The sequence below is a fragment of the Hemiscyllium ocellatum genome, chromosome 11 (genome assembly GCF_020745735.1).
Source record: "Hemiscyllium ocellatum isolate sHemOce1 chromosome 11, sHemOce1.pat.X.cur, whole genome shotgun sequence".
Taxonomy (NCBI): Eukaryota; Metazoa; Chordata; class Chondrichthyes; order Orectolobiformes; family Hemiscylliidae; genus Hemiscyllium; species Hemiscyllium ocellatum.
Genome location: NC_083411.1, coordinates 38,967,229 through 38,986,699, shown reverse-complemented (window position 1 = coordinate 38,986,699; position 19,471 = coordinate 38,967,229). Strand labels below are relative to the sequence as shown.

General features: G+C 39.5%; 1 protein-coding gene across 3 annotated transcripts in view; it reads left to right on the top strand.

Moving 5' to 3' along the window:
- si:ch211-200p22.4 (phosphatidylinositol-binding clathrin assembly protein) overlaps nucleotides 1–19,471 on the top strand; it is a 162,699-nt gene that overhangs the window by 38,077 nt on the left and 105,151 nt on the right. For all 3 annotated transcript variants that reach the window (XM_060832539.1, XM_060832540.1, XM_060832541.1), the window contains exons 2-6: nucleotides 7,006–7,148; nucleotides 13,952–14,027; nucleotides 14,187–14,289; nucleotides 14,801–14,894; nucleotides 18,494–18,605. In XM_060832539.1, coding sequence (XP_060688522.1) covers nucleotides 7,006–7,148; nucleotides 13,952–14,027; nucleotides 14,187–14,289; nucleotides 14,801–14,894; nucleotides 18,494–18,605 — 528 coding nt within the window. The remainder of the gene's footprint in view (nucleotides 1–7,005; nucleotides 7,149–13,951; nucleotides 14,028–14,186; nucleotides 14,290–14,800; nucleotides 14,895–18,493; nucleotides 18,606–19,471) is intronic.

Genomic DNA, 19,471 nt, shown 5'->3' with positions numbered 1-19,471 from the left:
TCATGTGATCTATTTGGCACACCCTCATTTCCAGTAACCAAGTCTAACAGTGCCTCCTTTCTTCTTGGACTGGGCACAAACTGCTGTTGGAAGTTTTCCTCAACCCAATGTAAGATCACTTGTCTCTCACTGCTCCTTTATACTACGACTAGTTCTATTGTGCAATGGAAGTTTGCTGTTATAACAATTCTATGCTGTTTGCACCTCCTCTGATTTCCTTGCAGATCTCATCCTCTGCATTGTTCCCTGTAGCTAGAGGTCTATGTAATTGCACCCTTTTTTCCTTAGCTCTAGATAGACTGTTTCTGTCCTTGAACACTGATACATTTTTTTTCTCTCTCTCCAGTACTGCAAAGCTGTCCTTAACAAAGACAAAAATCAGGCTTTTTTTTTGTTCCTTTTCCTATCTTTTCTGAACTCCTTGTAACCAGAAAAAATTAACAACTGCCTCTACTTAAGCCAAGGGTCTGTCCTGTGATGGAAGGAGGGTGTGTGTTATCCATATTTTGATATCATTTATTTGAAAATTTGGATTTGAGCTAGTGGCCTAAATGGCTTTGTTCTGCATGAAAGGTATAATAATTTACTTACAGGTATTTCTGTGACCATGATGGTTTCAGTTTTGAAGGTCTAGGTTGTTTTTAACTTTTTTAGTTGAAACCTTCAGAGTTTAGGAAAGATCTTTTGGGCTTCACCTTAGCAGTTTGCAAAAGTCTTGGTGTTAGGATACCTATTATTTCTTCAGATTTTTAAACCATCTCCTTTGCATACCTGTGTAAAGTTCTTTTTTTCTCTGAGGTGTTTTGTTGATTTTTTTTGAATGGGTGGTGATGACCATGTAAATCATCCCTGATTGGCAAGGGATGGGAATGTAAACCTCCCACTGTCACCTATAAGACAGACACCCCCACCCCCAGGGCATTCCATTTATTTTTTTTTGCAGGTAAGCAAAGTAAATTAACTCTCTAATTAGCGAGTTTTATGAAGATATGGATAGACGGGCAGTAAACTAGCTACCAGGATACATCAACTAGCTACAAAAAGACCTGACCCACTCTCACTAGTATCCTTATCTTCAGATGAGGAAGAGCAGCACTTTGACTGGGACAACACCTGTATCCTAGGTCCAGCCAAACAGACACTCAAGAATTCCTAGAAGCATGGTATTCCAACCGGAACTCTATCAACAAACATACACTGACCTGGATCCCATTTACCACTCCGAGAAAGAACAGGAAATGATTACACCTCAGGAAATTACATCACCAACCCAAGGAAACCTAAACACCTAAATAGAAAGCAGGCCATGCCACCAGTGCTTCATCCAGTGGCTCACTGTTACTAGTATGGTGACAACTTCTGAAAACTAACCTTCCAGCTCAGCGTGCACACCTACATCTAGTAACTCTTTCATATCACATTCCCTCATCGTGTGGCTAAAGCATGACCACTGACACAATTGTTTGTTTGAAACCGGCATTGTAGAATTTCAAACATCTGACTCAAGACCCTCAATCAAATTTGTTTTAAGGATAAACGTTTGTTTTCTCACAACTCGTACAGCATTAGGTCCTTTTTAAAACAATCTGCCCTATTGCATAGCCCACAAAGCACGTTGCATTGAGATCCTGATTCACCCAAGGGAAAATAGTCACTTAAGGATTTTCTGAACCAGTATTTTAACAAACTGAAATAGTTAAATATCAAACCCTCAACATGGCATAAATTGCATTGAACCTTCATTTCTGACACCAGTATTAGTAAAACCTTAATTTCAGTGGGTTTTTTTCGTATCCTCTTGATGAAATTACACTTCTAACAAGAAAACACTTGCAGCGGACCACATGGCACTGCAGTTAATGCTACCAAGCAGAGTCCACAGCCCAGAAATGGACACTCCTACAACAAAAATCAGCAGTCAGTACATAGTTTGTGCGAAGATTTGTAGCTCGGGTGCTTGTTGTAGTGGTTCTGTTCGCCGAGCTGGAAGTTTTTGTTGCAAACGTTTCGTCCCCTGGCTAGGAGACATCATCAGTGCTCTGGAGCCTCCTGCGAAGCGCTTCTTTGTTGTTTCTTCCGGCATTTATAGTGGTCTGTCCTTGCCGCTTCCGGGTGTCAGTTTCAGCTGTCCGCTGTAGTGGTTGGTATATTGGGTCCAGGTCGATGTGTTTGTTGATGGAGTTTGTGGATGAATGCCATGCCTCTAGGAATTCCCTGGCTGTTCTCTGTCTGGCTTGCCCTATGATAGTAGTGTTTTCCCAGTCGAATTCATGTTGCTTGTTGTCTGTGTGTGGCTACTAGGGATAGCTGGTCGTGTCATTTTGTGGCTAGTTGATGTTCATGTATGCGGATTGTTAGCTGTCTTCCTGTTTGTCCTTTATTAGTGTTTTGTGCAGTCTTTGCATGGTATTTTTATAAACTACATTAGTTTTGCTCATGTTGGGTATTGGCTCCTTTGTTCTAGTAAGTTGTTGTTTGAGCGTGGCTGTTGGTTTGTGTGCCGTTATGAGTCCTAGGGGTCGCAGTAGTCTGGCTGTCAGTTCTGAAACGCTCCTGATGTATGGTAGTGTGGCTAGTCCTTTTGGTTGTGGCATGTCCTCGTTCCGTGGTCTATCTCTTAGGCATCTGTTGATAAAGTTGCGCGGGTATCCGTTTTTGGCAAATACCTTGTATAGGTGTTCCTCTTCCTCTTTTCGCAGTTCTGGTGTACTGCAGTGTGTTGTAGCTCTTTTGAATATAGTGTCCTGATGCAGCTTCGTTTGTGTGTTGGGGTGGTTACTTTCATAGTTTAGGACTTGGTCTGTGTTTTGTTTTCCTGTGTACCCTTGTGGTGAATTCTCCGTTCGGTGTTCTCTGTACTATCATGTCTAGGAATGGGAGTTGGCTATCCTTTTCTACTTCTCTCGTGACGGCACACAAACCAACAGCCACGCTCGGACAACAACTTACTAGAACAAAGGAGCCAATACCCAACATGAGCAAAACTAATGTAGTTTATAAAATACCATGCATGGACTGCACAAAACACTAGATAGGACAAACAGGAAGACAGCTAACAATCCGCATACATGAACACCAACTAGCCACGAAACGACACGACCAGCTATCCCTAGTAGCCATACACTCAGACAACAAGCAACATGAATTCGACTGGGTAAACACTACTATCATAGGGCAAGCCAGACAGAGAACAGCCAGGGAATTCCTAGAGGCATGGCATTCATCCACAAACTCCATCAACAAACACATCGACCTGGACCCAATATACCAACCACTACAGCGGACAGCTGAAACTGACACCCGGAAGCGGCAAGGACAGACCACTATAAATGCCGGAAGAAACAACAAAGAAGCGCTTCGCAGGAGGCTCCAGAGCACTGATGATGTCTCCTAGCCAGGGGACAAAACGTTTGCAACAAAAACTTCCAGCTCGGCGAACAGAACCGCTACAGTCAGTACATTTCACTGTCTGGATCAGAGTGGACCAGCTCATCCCTCTCTCATCTGGTCTTGTCCTATGTCTGTGTTGACTTGTGCCTAAAAATTAGGGGAAGCAATAGTGCAGTGATAAAGTTGCTGGGACTAGTAATCCAGAACTCCAGTTCTGGGAAAGTGTGGCAGCTGGTGAAATTTGATTTTAATAAAAATCTGGAATAAAACTTTAGCTCAAGGATAACAATGTAACCACTTGCCATCAACTCCAATTTGAATAACTGATGTCCTTTTATATGGTCTGCCCTAAATGAGTTTCTAGATCTGTAGCAATGTAATTGACTCTTAGCAGCTCTCTGGGGCAATCAGAGGGCCTCTAAATGCTGGCCTACCCAGTGACACATTCCATAATTAGAGATTACTGTTTGAGATATCCTGCTTATAATATTTTACTCATCTCATATTACATTTTTAGATTAAATTCCCTACAGTGTGGAAACAGGCCCTTCAGCCCAACAAGTCCATACTGACCCTCGAAGAGCAACCCACCCAGACCCATTCCCTTACATTCACCCCTAACAATGCACCTAACACTATAGGCAGTTTAGCATGGCCAGTTCACCTAACCTACACAGCTTTGGACTGTGGGAGGGAACTGGAATGCCCAGAGGAAACCCATGCAGACACTGGGAGAATGTGCAAATTCCACACGGTTGCCTGAAGCAGGAATTGAACCTAGGTCTCTGGTGCTGTGAGGCAGCAGTACTAATCACTGAGCCACCGTGCTGCAACTTGTCCATTTTCTACCTATGTTATTTGTACCAATGTAAACCATAACATCCCCTCATTAAATAATCCCTTATAAGTACCACTGTAACAGCTTACCAGGGAACCTTTTGCTTTGTACTTTTTTGTACAAGTACAATCTGAACCATGAAGAATTGGGAAAACAATCACCTAAGTCTCTCACCCTCCTGACTTGGAATTATATTGCCATTCCATCAAAATCCTGAACTCTTCAAAACAACAGTTAAAGTATGCATCTTGCCCCACCTTCAATTCTCAATAGCCAATAAATGCTGGCCAAGCAGCAACATCCGGTGAACCATTTTTTTTAAATTTACATTTTTGCACAGAAGTATTTATTTTGGTACAAGTGCAATAGTTGTATATTAGTGCTGTTTACCGATTTGCAGGAAGGATTGATGTCTGTAATGTACTTTTATTCAGCTTACACATGTATTCATTAAAAAGGAGATTAATGTAATCTCTCATCTCTTTCTGTGGAAGCAAGTTATCCTTAAACCCAAGGTATTTGACAAGAGAAGACATGAGACTGGCTCTGCAGCTTATCGAGCATATTTACAGAAAAATTTACTTTGCTATACTGAGCTGGTGGGGACATTGCCTGAAATACAAAATGTTTATTTTCTCAGCAATGAAGTTTTTCTTTGGTTCCATTGAATGCACCTTTTTAAAGCAATTTTCTATGGAATTCATTATTAAGCCACAATTTTAAATGGCTGATTATAAGTGAGGATAATTTCTCAATGTGTATTTTGCTAATCTAGAGTTCCTGGTAAATGCCAGCATATGTTGCCTTGTCTAATTCCCCTTTTTAAAGTAGTTGTGAGCCTCTGCCTTGAACTGCTATAGTTTGGTGTGGGTGTTCCCAAAGTGCTGTTGGGAACGGAGTTCCAGGATTATGACCCAGTGACCGTGAGGAAATGGTGTTATAGTTGCAACAGAGGATGGTGTGTGGCTTGGAAAGGAAGTTACAGGTGATAGTGTTTCTGTTTAGCTGCTTTGCTTGTCCCTTTAGGTCCTCCATTTGGAGGATGCTGTCTGAACCTGTAAGTTGCTGCAGTGCACTTTTCTGTGTGGAGAGAAAGAAACTGAATTTCATTTGCTATGAAGGAACTAGAATCAAATCTGGGCATTGTGAATATCAAGAATATGGTTCCTTATTCAAAAAAGGACCATTGATTCAGTTATGTTACAGATTCAATAGGGAGGAGACTCTGGTCTTCTTTACTGTTCAAATGTAATAGTAGGTTGTAGATTTGTTTTGTTTGTTTGTTTGGTCACCACAAATGTGTTCTAAATCACTTTTTTTAATGAGAAGTGTACTTTTTATTATCTGTTAGCAAAATGTCAGTTATGTCTTGGTCTTTGTTCTGAGCTGCTTCCACCGAGGTGACAGTAAGTTGGGTGATAGTGTGTGCTGTGAAAAGAATGTTAAGAGGCTGCAGTGTGACATGGACAGACTGGCTGGCTGAGTGGGCACACATTTGGCAAATGCAATGTCATGGGGATAAATGCGAGGTTATCCACTTTTTGGTCACAAACCAGGAAAGCAGATTATTATCTGAATGGCACTTTAGGAAAAGGTGGGATGTGATGAGACATGGATGTCACTTGCTGAAGGTTGGCATGCAGGTGCAGCAGGCAATGAGGAAAACTAATGGCAAGTTATCCATCATAGCAAGAGGATTTGAGTATTGGAATAAGGATGTCTTGCTGCAGTTATACTGCACCTTGGTGAGGCCACACCTTAGGTATTGTGTGCAGTTTCCGCCTCCTAGTCTAAGGAAGGATATTCTTGCTACTGAGGGAGTCCAACAAAGGTTCACCAGACTGACTCCTGGAATGGCAGGACTGACATATATGAATAAAGGCTGGATTGACTCCGCTTTATACTTGCTGAAATTTAGAATGAGGGGCAGGGAGAATCTCCATAGAAACATAAAATCTTGATGGATCTGGATAAGCTAAATGCTGGATGAATGTTCCTGATGTTGGAAGTCCCAAACTAGGGGTCACAATCTAGGAATAATGGGTAGGCCATTCAGGACGGAGATGAGTAAGAATTTCTTCACTCCATTTTGAACCTGTGGAATTCTCTCCCACAGGAAGCTATTGGGGCCAGCTCATTAGCTATGTTCAAATGGGAACTGGACATGGTCCTGGTGGCTAAAGAGATCAAGGGGTATGGAGAGTGAGTGGGAATGGTGAGATTGCATTGAATGGTAGTGCAGACTCCAAGCAGCTGTGACCCACTACTGCACCTATTTTCTCTATTTCTAGCTCCAGTGATTGGCCCATTTTTCATGCATTTGTGCTCATTACTATCACCACATGCTTTAAAAAAAAATTCTATCAGCCAACATAAATTGAATTAATATGCATGTCATCTGTGCTTCCACTTAATTTTTTAAAGCGATAATGCCAGATCAAAGCCCTCTAACTCATAGGCAAAATGTAATCTTGCAAAGAATCAGATATACAGCATGGAAACAGAACCTTCTGTCCAACTTGTCCATGCTAATCAGATATTCTAAATTTAATCTCCTTTTCCTTTGCCAGCATTTGGCCCATATACCACAACCTTTCCTATTCATGTAATCATCCAGATGCTTCCACCACTGCATTATTTTATTTTGTTATTGAATTCCTAAGTTGAGACTGTAGTGGAATATAACAAAGAAAAGCTCTAGGGGGGAGGGCAGAACCAGAACCAGAACCAGTACCAGAAATGCCTGTTTAATTGCCTTTATGTTTTTTTTTTGCTAGATTTAATCCAATGTACCAACGAGATGAATGTGAACATACCACAAATGGCAGATACTCTGTTTGAAAGGGCAACAAACAACAGCTGGGTTGTGGTGTTTAAAGCTTTAATCACAACGCATCATTTGATGATGTATGGGAATGAGGTAAGTGTTATCCATCAAATTGCATCTCATCAAAAATTATTGGTTGAAGTTATTTTGGAAACATTTAGCATAAGCTTGTAACCAGGTTGGGCAGCTTCAAAGTCTCTTTTAAGAAAGCTGCTGCTTGCTTAGGCATGCCATTGTCAGGAAATGTTTTGACTTCCATTCTGTATTTAAGGCTTTGCCTTTAAAGTTAATGGTTAGATAACTGGGAGGTATTCCAATGATCTTATCCCAACTACATAATAGATTTGTTCGTGAAGTTCTTTAATATGATATCCATTCTCCAAAGTGGCCATTATGCATATCAAAGTCAACAATGACTGTCAAGAGGCAGTACACTGAAACATAAAGGGCTAACCTCTGCTATAGTGGAAGATTGGCATGCTACTTCATTTCAAATTAGATGTTCAGAAACCAATCAGATTGTGTGCCTTTTGGTCTTTTAGATTTTGTTTTACTTGCAATGCTAGCGAGTTAAATTACCAAGAGTATCAGCACATATCTATTATAAGTATTGCTTGTGTTCTTTTTTGACCTTTTGGGGGCTTGATTAGCTTTTTGCACATAAGCCTGCAAGTGTGAGAAATGGAATTGACGGATGTTGATATCTGTGCTCTGAAGTAGTTAAGAACGTTACAGTTACAGGCCTTTTCGCCTTCAAAATTCTGCTAATCTGTAAAACTAATCTGAAGCCCAGTTAACTACACATTCTTGTCCATATGCCTATCCAGTGACCATTTAAATGCCTTTTCAAGTTGGCAAGTCTAGTACTGTTGCAGACAGTGCATTCCACGCCACTACTACAGAGTAAAGAAACTACCTCTGACATCTGTCGTATATCTATCACCCTTCAATTTAAAGCTATGTCCCCTTGTGCTAGCCATCGCCATCCACTGAAAAAGGCTCTCTCTCCAACTAACCCTCTTTTTTTTTATCTTATTAAGTCACCTCTTAACCTTCTCTCTAACAAGAACAGCTCAAGTCCCTCAGCCTTTCCTCTTAAGACCTTCCCTCCATATCAGGCAATGTTCTAGTAAATCTCCTCAACCCTTTCCAAAGTTTCCACATCCTTCCTATAATGCGGTGACCAAAATGGTACGCAATACTCCACAACAGAATTTTGAGGTCATGCTGCAGCATGATTTTGAAGCTCAATCCCTCGGCTCATAAAAGCTTACACCATATGCTGCCTTAACCTGATAAGTCTGGGTGCCAATATTCAAGGATCTATGCACCTACACCCTGAGATCTCTGCTCATCGACAGTACAAAGAATCTTACCATAAACCTAATACTCTGCATTCCTGTTACTCCGTTCAAAGTGAATCACCTCGCTTTTCTGCATTTGGATGGTTATATGAATAGGAAGAGTTTGGAGGGATATAGGCTGGGTGCTGGCAGGTGGGACTAAATTGGGTTGGGATATCTGGTCAGCATGGTGAAGGTGAGGACTGCAGATGCTCTAGATTAGTGGTGCTGGAAAAGCACAGCAGGCCAGGCAGCATCCAAGGAGCAGGAAAATGATGTTTTGGGTAAAAGTCCTTCGTCAGGAATGAGGCAGGGAGCCTCCAGGTTGGAGAGAGAAATGGGAGGGTGGTGGGGCTAGGGAGAAGGTAGCCAAGAGTACAATAGGTGGATGGAGGTGGGGATGAAGGTGATGGGTCAGAGAGGAGGGTGGAGTGGATAGGTGGGAAAGAAGGTTGGCAGGTAGAACAGGTCATGAGGATGGTGCTGAGCTGGCAGGTTGGAACTGGGGTAAGGTGGGGAGAGGGGAACCGATCGGCATGGACAAGTTGGACCAAAGGGTCTTTTTCCATGCTCCCATCTTTGACTCTAAGTTGCATTTTAAAAATGGCCCAGTAGTAACAGTCCCCTCTGGGTCAAGGTGTTTTGATTTTGTTGAATTGTAATCCTGACTGGAGCAGTGTCTGAACTGTTGTTGATTCTTGAGCTTTTCCATTATTTTGTTTTTTAAGGGGTAGTCTTTACATTTTTCTGAAATTTTGAATAAATTATATCCATATCAATCTTAATCTTTGGGTCTCTGTTCATTTGTCTTGGTCATTTTGATTATTCAAAAGACATTTGGATAGATACATGAATAGGAAAAGTTTAGAGGAATATGGGCCAAAAGCAGGTAAGTGGGACTAGTTTGGTTTAGGAAACTTGGTTGGCATGGACTAGTTAGACCGAAAGTACCGTTTCCTGGCTCTCTGACTTGGCCATTGGCTTGGTGCGCTTCTTAGTTTGGTGATATCTTAAATTGGCAGATACTGCATGTATTTACATTCTACCAAATTGATGCATCCAGCAACCTGTCCTTTTGCAATCCGAACCTATTTTCAATGACATGGCTGAAATAGCTTCTGTCACAACAAATGTAGATAATTATTTGTTATATTCTTCTCTGTTTCAGAAATTCATGTTGTTTTGAAGCCCAAAATAAAGCAAATTGGAACTGGTTTGTAAACCGTATTTGAGTTTAAAACCTGGGTCATGCCTTATTGTTTCTTATCTATGAAAGTAATTAAAAATACAAGGAAGCATGTTGACTCCTGGTAACTGGCTAAAATGGTTCTCTTCCTGAACACACTTGTTTTATCACTTTGTTTAAAGCGCGCCATTTTGTATATGTGAATTGAATTTTTGATACAAAAATGAAGTCTAAGTTTTGAAGCCATTGGATTACTTTTGAACTCCACAGGAGCTTCCATAACTTCCCCTATCCCCTGTCTGATCCCTAGCTGGATAAAGCACAATACTTGCTATGTCTCCTGAGCTGTGGTTGCAGTGTCTTTTGCATAAATGTAGCTGGATCTTCCTATATTGTTGTTTCAAGTGTGTAAGTGTGACAAAGCCGTTCCACTGTTCAGAGTTCCTAATTTTATGATCTTTATATTTCTCATTGAATTGTGTTTATTGACCTTGTGGAAAATTAATGTGACTTCTGTAAAAGTGAAATAAAACAGTGCAATTACGATCTAATCTAGTGTTCATTTAGTCTACCTACTAAAGTAGAAGTCTGTGGTGCAGTGATTCCCTTGGGTCTACTTCAGGGTTGCCACCAGATATGGACCTACTCTTCAAACCAGGAGTGCATCTGCTAAATGACAATGTAAAAGGGCCTCATCATTATGCTTCATATTTTTAAACAACCAAGCTTTGGATCTCCCAAACATACTGTGTAAATTTTATTTTTTAAAAGATCTTGATATCAATCTCTGTTCTTATTGATTTCTAAATTCTTGAAAGAAACATGACTGACTGACAGAATTTTTTGTTTTTCCCACTCCGATATTCCTTCTACTGATTCTGACTGTTCAATGAAAGAACAGTTTCTTGATCAAGCTGAACAATTGACTTTTAGCTTGGTAGCATTCTTAGTTTGAGTTTGTCACAGCAAGTATCTGTTACTCGGTTGTCATAATGTCTTAAACTGGCAGATTCTGCACGCATTTTCATGATAGTGAATTGATGTATCTGGTACCATGCCCTTTTGCAATCCAAACCTATTTTCAGTGGCTGTTGGGATTAATACAGATTTGCTGTATGAAATGACACCAGTCTTTTATTTCACTTTTGTACATCCTCCTCCAAAACACAGTCCTTCAAGTCAAAATTTTAATGACAGAATTCTATTTGTTTGAAGTGATTCTGAACAATGCCTCTTTTCAGGCTCAGTGATTTGATTTATATTTGTGTAGTGTGGAGACCCATAAGCTGTTGCTTTCTTCCAAAGCCTCAAAGTTTCCTGGTGCCCTTGGGACATTGTTTGAGCCACAACATTTGGAATGACTCCCCTGTTTTTGTAAATTGAATAGTTATGGCATAGAAGGAAGCCATTCAGCATTTTATTTATTCTAGCTCTCTACAACTGCAAAAATTCACTGCAGTTTCTTTTTGCCTTGCAATATTTTTCTGTTCAGTATCTAACTCTGCTTTTTGAAAGACCATGATTGATTCTACTTCCATGAAGCTATTTGTGTATTCCAGATCCTAATCACAGCATTAAAAAATTAAGTTGGAAGAAAAAATTAGGAGAAGCAATACAAAGTTTAAAGGGAACACTTCTCAAGGACATGTATGAGCTGGGGGTATATGTACACAAGTCATTGGAAAGCAGCATGGCACATTTAAGAAAGTGATTACTGAAGCAAATGCCATTCTATTTTCACACCCAAATAAAAGCACATTGGTGTGTAACTCTCACTTGCCATTAGGGGATCAAGGGTTTTGAAGAGAAGGCAAGAGATATCAGCTATAATTGGGCCAAGTGGACTAGTTCTGCTTCCATGTTTTATGATCTTGTGTTCCGTATTCACATTTTCTTTAAATATGTTGTAGATTTGACAACTTAAGCTCTGTTTTGTACCTAATTTATTGACTTTAGTGATTGGTATTTATCAATACCAAAATAATTAAGCTTCTAAATTTAACCAGCAGTTTCAGCATTTAACTTAATAAACCTGACCGTTATCTTTTGACTGCCATTAAGGCATGAAAGAATGGAATTGACCTCTTTTGGCTGTATGAGAAGATGATTGTGTTAACTTGGAAAGGTGGGGAAGGAGAATAGTTGGACAGTAGGAAAAGGAATATCTACTATGGGTATGGATAGAACCACTTATATTGTTCTTGGAATTAGTGTCACTCGGCCAGTATTTATTATCCCTCCCTAACTGCTCTTGTGAAGATGGTAGTGAACTGCCATCTGGAATAGCTGAAATTCATGTGGTGAAAGACCTGTTGGTGAAGGAGTTTGGGATTTTATTGTGGCAACAGTGAAGGGGTAGTAATAAAGCTCCAAGTAGCAAAAGTGTGTAACTGTTGGGTGTTTGATGTAGATAGCAAGCCTGCAGGCAGTGCTTTTCCCATCCACCTGTAGATCTAAAGGCATTGGAGTACAGAAGACTTTGGAAAATGATTCCAGTAAAGAGGTATTTTAGTTCCATGGATAGATGGATGAGAAGCTTGAGCTTGATCATTGGAATTTTGTAACTGACATGAATCTGTGAATAAAACTTGGTTTGAAGAATATTGAAGGAATAGGGAAAATGGTTTTAATATTTTTAACCAAGTGCTCAAATTATTTTTGGTATTATTATAGTTGTGTGCTTGATATTAATAGATCTTACTGTGTGGCATTCAAAGCCAGCAGTTCAATGAATACAAAGCTGGATAATAGTCAAACAAAATCATACTCCAAAATTGGATAACTGAAATGAAAAGGAAGTGCTAGGGAAACCGACCAGGTCGGACAGCCTCTCAACTCCAATGTGACTCATCTTTAGAAATTGAAAAGAGGTGGAAAAGTGTCAGGTTTTATACTATTGACAAAGATGAGAAGAAAGTGGGATGCTTGTTAAAATCGGGGAAAGAACAGAGGGCATGAGTAATTGGAGATTACAGGTGTCACAGTACAAAAGTCAAAGGAGGAGTAGTTGTAGAAACGTGACAAAGCATAAATCCAGAGTAGGTGTTAATTGTGGAATATCAGTCAGTTTTTATTTGACTGAAAGCAAAGCAATGAAACAAGACACTGATAAGAACTATCAAAATGGAAGACAGCATTCACAGTCTGAAGTTACTGAATTCCATGTTCAGAAGGTATTAAATGATCGAGGTGGAAAATGAGATACTGTTCCTCTGCCTTTTGAGTTTAACTGGAAGATATGAACAGACCAAGGATGGGAATGAGTGTGAGAGAAAGATGGTGTATACAAATGGCTAGCAATTGCTGTAATGCTTGCAGACTGACTGGAGGTGTTCTGTAAAGAAATAAGTAGTCTGCATTTGTTCTCGAAGGAGATTCATAGACTAGATTGAAAGAGGCTTAGTAAATTTTATGCCACTTGGAGGGAGTGTTTTGGGAGGTGGTAAAAAGACAAGTTTTCCACCACCTGTGGTTGCAAGAGGAGGAGCATGGGCCAGGGTATAGCAAAGGATGAGAGCCTCTGAATACTGATCGGGAAGGAAAATGTGACAGCATTGTGCATAATGCTGTGGTGGAAATATCGACCCATACTCTTTTTTTTTATTGAATGCAGAGGCTTGTGGAGTGGAACGTGTGAGCAAATAATGGATTGTGGGATATAATGAATAATAGTAGGCAGTCTATTCCAGAAATGGAGAAGAGTCCAGGGAAGGAAGAGTCGAGATTAACTAGATGAAAGTGAGAGAAGGATGGAAATTGGAGCAAAATTGATTTTAATTTCTCCAAATGAGAGCAAGAAGCAGCACCTACATGGGCATCAGTAGACTGGCAAAGGATTTGTAAAAGGGGATCCAAGTTGGCCTGGAACAAGGAATGTTCCACATAATCTACAAAGACAGGCATAATTATGGTCCATGCCAGTACCCACAGCAGTACCTTTTTTGAAAATTTTGGACAAAATGAGGGAAATCTCAGAACCACAATAGGATTCCTGTTGCTCTCTCTTTCCAGCTGACCAGCTCTTGTTTTCAAAGGAACTTCCTCTGCCATTTCCACCACCTCACATATTCTTCTATCCCACCTCACTCTGGATCTATGCTTTGTCACTTTACGACCTTTACCATGTTTTCCTTTTACTCCGTAATACCTTTTAATTCTGAATCTCCCTCACCCTCAAACCTCTTTTGATCTTGCACGCTGTTCCACTCCCTTGTCCACACCTATTTCAGCACCATAAATTCTATCTCTTTTCCAACTGTCTTCTCTACCAAAGAAAAGTCTCCTTGTGCTCTTAGGTCAAGTAATTTTGATATTGAAGCTGATGTATTAAATTTCAATTACTAGCTAACTACCTTTCTTTCTTGCAGCGTTTTATACAGTATTTGGCTTCGAGAAATACTTTGTTCAACTTGAATAATTTTTTGGATAAAAGTGCCATGCAGGGTAAGCTGAATTTGAGTAAACAATAATTGATTATTTCCAAGATATACAGATTATTAAAGTCTGTATCAATTGTTCTTGAGCTCTGTTTTTAAATTGATAGTGTTAATAAACTTAATGTTGACCATTACACTTTTTCTTTTTTGTTCCTTCCTTTTATAGGGTATGACATGTCCACCTTCATCAGACGGTATAGCAGATATCTTAATGAAAAGGCACTCTCGTACAGACTAATGGCAGTTGACTTCACCAAAATGAAAAGAGGGTATGTCCTACCCAAGTAGGCGTGCACAAAGCTTAGATAACTTCTATATATTTAGTAATGTTTGATTGAATCCTCTTCAGTAGTTGTTAGATGGGATTAATTAATACGGATAATATTTTATTTTTTAATAGGTGCATTTTAATTGCATTTATAAAAGTTTGCATTAGTATTCTATATATGTTGATAATGAAACACCTCTGTTCAACAGACTTTATGGTTTTTTAACATTTTATAATTTTTTTTGAGGGTGGAGATGTAGAAAGAATATTACAAAATATGAACTTGTATGTACAAATTTTTATAGTTTAGCATTTGAGCAGAATGTTGCATCCTGTGATTTACAAAACAGCATTGGTCATTTGCTAATTCATGTAGATGTATGAAACATCTGAACATTGTTGCAATTTGCCTAACAAATGTATTTCCTTTAGCTGAATAATGAATGTGAGAAATCTTCAATTAATATTTTTAATGTATAGATTATGCAGTGAAATATTGTATGCCCCTACAGGATGGATGGAGTAATGAGAACAATGAATACAGAGAAATTGCTGAAAACATTGCCTCTTATACAAAATCAGCTGGATGCACTTCTAGATTTTGATGTACGTACAATGCTTCTTAATGTACCCTACCCAGTGACTTTGCTTAATTTATGATTTGTTGGTAGTCAGTATACATCTTTGAAAATTGTTTTTTTGTTGTTGGAAAATTCTTTGTCAAGTGTGACAATATCTTGTTTTTATAAATGTTAATTCTGCTTTCTGTTACCTTGATGTTTAATCTCTGGTAATGATGCAGGATGGCATTAATGTCCTTTTATGTAATATTGATGGTGGGGCAAAGGGCACTGAATCAAGTGAGAGGCAGTTAGTTGGGGGATTCAATTCCACTCTAGTTTGTTTTTGTTTTTACAGAAATGTCCATGGACAGCCTTTCTGCCCCACTGCCGATTTTTTAATGCTACTTAAGAGCCTCATTCCCCACTGCTGAAAGGGTGCTTGTGCCAGTAGCATGACTGACAAACCCGAATGCTGCTGTTTGAGATCTGATGGGTTGTCCCTTGATCAAAGACACTTTATCCAGGAACCCAGCAACAGGAAAGCTGATAACCATTTAAATAACCAACTCAGCTGGGTGTATAATGATTTTTGGCCAATGTTTTACTTTTTTTTTCCAACTGTTTAATTGTTTCCGTTGGCTTCTTTTTGGGCTGAATATAGAAAGTGATCCATACTTAGCAGCCATGCAATTGAAAAGAAGTGGCAGGCATTCTTTCCCTATCACCTGCCATCACATACTTGTGACCTGGGATCCAGTGACTATCCTAGGCCTTGGATGACTGCCACACCATAGCAGCTGCCACCTATATGGTGGTGCTGGTCTCTAAATAGCTGGCTGTTCTAAGCAGTGTCTGAGTGACAAATGATAATGGACCTCTCTAAAAGAGGCAACATGGGGCTTTTGCTGGATCTCCAGCTGGTTGCCTCTGTTAAACTCTGTAGTCTGAATACTATTGGTCTGCTGGGAATGTAGAAAGCAAGGCGTTTAGAGCAGATGGATGGTTTGATTTTTGTTTTGATTACCGACATGACACCAATGGTAATCTTAGTTCAAATCACACTGTTCTGTTAGATCTTGATATGAAATTCTACTTAGATTTGTAACATCAATTTAGTTTTCTATGTTGATGTATAATTGATGATTTCTAATTCACAAAAAAATTTTTATAAATCCGCTAGAGTCTTGTGTTCCACAACTGATATTTCCATATGATCAGATGAATAGGATATGCAATAAAATGAATTTAAAATTCTAATGTAAGTGTTGTGCAGTGAAGCTCAAAACAAGCTTGGACAGCACCTTTATCGCTCAGTTAAATTATTCTATATTCTTCCAGACTTAACATTATTGTTCAAGATTGAATTCAGTGACATATAGTGGTAACGTAATGGTCTTATTAGCTCAGAGCTCTGTATTATATTTTGGGGGCATGCGTTTGAATCTCACCATGGCAGATGTGAAATTTGAATTTAATAACAAACTGGATTTAAGAAATGGCTACCTTTTTTAATAGCCATGTTATGTCTGTCAATTAACGTAAAGACTCATCTTGTTCAGTATTGCCTGCTTACAGAAGGAAATCTTCCATCCTTACCAGCTCTGGTCTGCATATGGCTGCCCTAGGCTGTGATGCTGACATTACATGAACAAACTAAAAAGATTTCCTGTTTTGGTTCCTTTGCATTTTTATGTTTTTTTTTGCTTTTGAGCATCTGCTTTAGGCACTTCTTTTTTTGTTTCTTGCCCTATCACTATTCCTTTTGACCCTCTAAGATTAATTCTTCTGTCATTCAGTCTCTCCTGTCTACCATTCTGTCTCAATTTCATAATTTTTTCCTGATCCATGCTTAAAACGGCATCTCTAACATTTCCTAGTTTTGACTTGAGATCACCAACATGAAGCATAACATTTTTTTTTCACAGATGATGCCTGACCTGTTGAGTTTCTAGCATTTTGTTTCTTTGAATTTTTACCATCTGCAGTATTCTTTTGAGCTTGCACTGTTTCACCAGCCCTTCCACCAGCGATAACATCAGTTACTTGCAGATCGAAATTGTGCATTTAAGTTCTGATGAACTGGTATGACATTACCATTTCACATCATAAATTTATGATGTCTGAGTGAAGTTGTCATTTAGTTCCAATTCCAGTTTTATTGATCCATTCCCATCCATATTAGGTTCTGTGGTTAGTCTTAATTTCAGTAGTGTAGGATAGATTGGAATTGGGTTGAAGAACATTGCGTAAAGCGATGGATTAACACATTGTTACTTCAACAATCTCCAATCTATCCAACCCAAACTTTGGGTCCGCTACGTACAAAATGAAACAAATTGGAGGAAACATGCAACACCATCAATATCCTGACAGGCCATAAAATTCACAAAAGAGAAGGAGAATGACAGACTCCCATTCCTAGCCGTGATAGTTGAAATTACAGTTAAGTGCTTCAAACCAGCATCTACAGAAAAACAATACACTGACCAAATACTTCAGAAGCAATCACTCCAACACCTGCAAACGAAGCTGCATCAAGACATTTTCAACTAGCTACATCACACTGCAGCACCAAGAACTACAAAAATCAGAAGAAAAATATCTGTAAAATGTTTGTTTGAAAAAAAACTGTTACCCAATAGACACAATCTGTTGGTTCCTAAGAATTAAACCCAAACATGCAGACACGACGCAACCAAAAACTCTTAACCACATTACCTTGCATCAAAGTTACATATCAGAAATTACTTAGACTACTCAGACCCCTTGGCATCATGGTAGCCAACAAACCTACCTACCAACCACACTTAGCGACTAATGAATCTAAAAGATCCAGTGGATACCACTAGCAAAACTAACGTCATTTCTAAGATACCATGCAAGAACAATCTGACAAACTAGCAGAAAGTTGCCTCCAGGATACATAAAACCAAATGGCTGCTATCACTGTTTTCTATACATACAAAGAAGGGCACCACATTGACTAGGACAAAGCACACATCCTAGGACCGGTGAGGCAAAGACACTCCTGAAGACTCCATCAATGAACAAATCTATTTAGACCCTATCTACCTTTCCTCAGAAAAAAGAACTGGAAATGTTATCACCCACCTTAAGAAATGAAGACCTATAAATAGAGAGGCAGGACATACCACCAGTGCTTCACCATAGGCGCTCACTGATGTTACCTCGCTGGTGATGAAGTGCCTGAAAACAAACCTTCAAGCTCAGTGAGCTAACTTGCATAATAACCTCTGTATCAGCATCCTTGAATTTTGAGCATTTGCTTTAATTTATGTGCTGATAGTGTTTCCCTCAGGCAAATTCCTTTTTAATCGATCAGTCTGACTTGTACTGACTCTCTGGGTGAAATTCTTCTGACTTAGTTGTGACTTGATTATCAATCAACTGTGCAATATATTTTTAAGTTTTAATTCCTGACATATATCTAAATTTGAGTAGCAACAACCTAGCTGCTCCAGTTAGAGAGCTACAACTTTGCAGTTATCTTTTCCAGACACATTAATCAGGCAAGGTTCAGACTTCATCTACTTTTTATGTTGAAATCAAGGTTCAGTTTATGATTTGTATTTTTAAATCACTGGGTTTTTTAAACATAATGTTTGTTTTCTTTGGATACAGGCAAACCCCAATGAGCTAACTAATGGAGTAATAAATGCTGCCTTCATGCTACTGTTCAAAGATTCAATCAGGCTTTTTGCTGCCTACAATGAAGGGATCATCAACTTACTGGGTGAGCAATGAATTGAGGGGAGATTTGGCTTTGAACAAGACCTGTAACAGAAGACTTGAAGTAACAGAGGATTGACAAGGACAGAGCAGTAGATGTGATCTATGTGGACTTCAGTAAGGTGTTCGACAAGGTTCCCTATGGGAGACTGATTAGCAAGGTTAGACCTCGTGGAATACAGGGAGAATTAGCCATTTGGATACAGAACTGGCTCAAAGGTAGAAGACAAAGGGTGGCGGTGCAGGGTTGTTTTTCAGACTGGAGGCCTGTGACCAGTGGAGTGCCGCAAGGATTGGTGCTGGGTCCTCTACTTTTTGTCACTTACATAAATGATTTGGATGCGAGCATTAGAGGTACAGTTAGTAAGTTTGCAGATGACACCAAAATTGGAGGTGGAGTGAACAGGGTTACCTCAGATTACAACAGGATCTGGACTAGGTGGGCCAATGGGCTGAGAAGTGGCAGATGGAGTTTAATTCAGACAAATGTGAGGTGCTGCATTTTTGGGAAAGCAAATCTTAGCAGGACTTATACACTTAATAGGGAGAGTTGCTGAACAAAGAAACCTTGGAGTGCAGGTTCATAGCTCCTTGAAAGTGGAGTTGCATGTAGATTGGATAGTGAAGGTGTTTGGTATGCCTTATTGGTCAGAGTATTGAGTACAGCAGTTGGGAGGTCATGTTGCAGCTGTAGGACATTGGTTAGGCCACTGTTGGAATGTTGCGTGCAATTCTGGTCTCCTTCCTATCGGAAAGATGTTGTGAAACTTGAAAAGGTTCAGAAATGATCTACAAGAATGTTGCCAGGGTTGGAGGATTTAAGCTATAGGGAAAGGCTGAACAGACTGGGGCTGTTTTCGCTGGAATGTT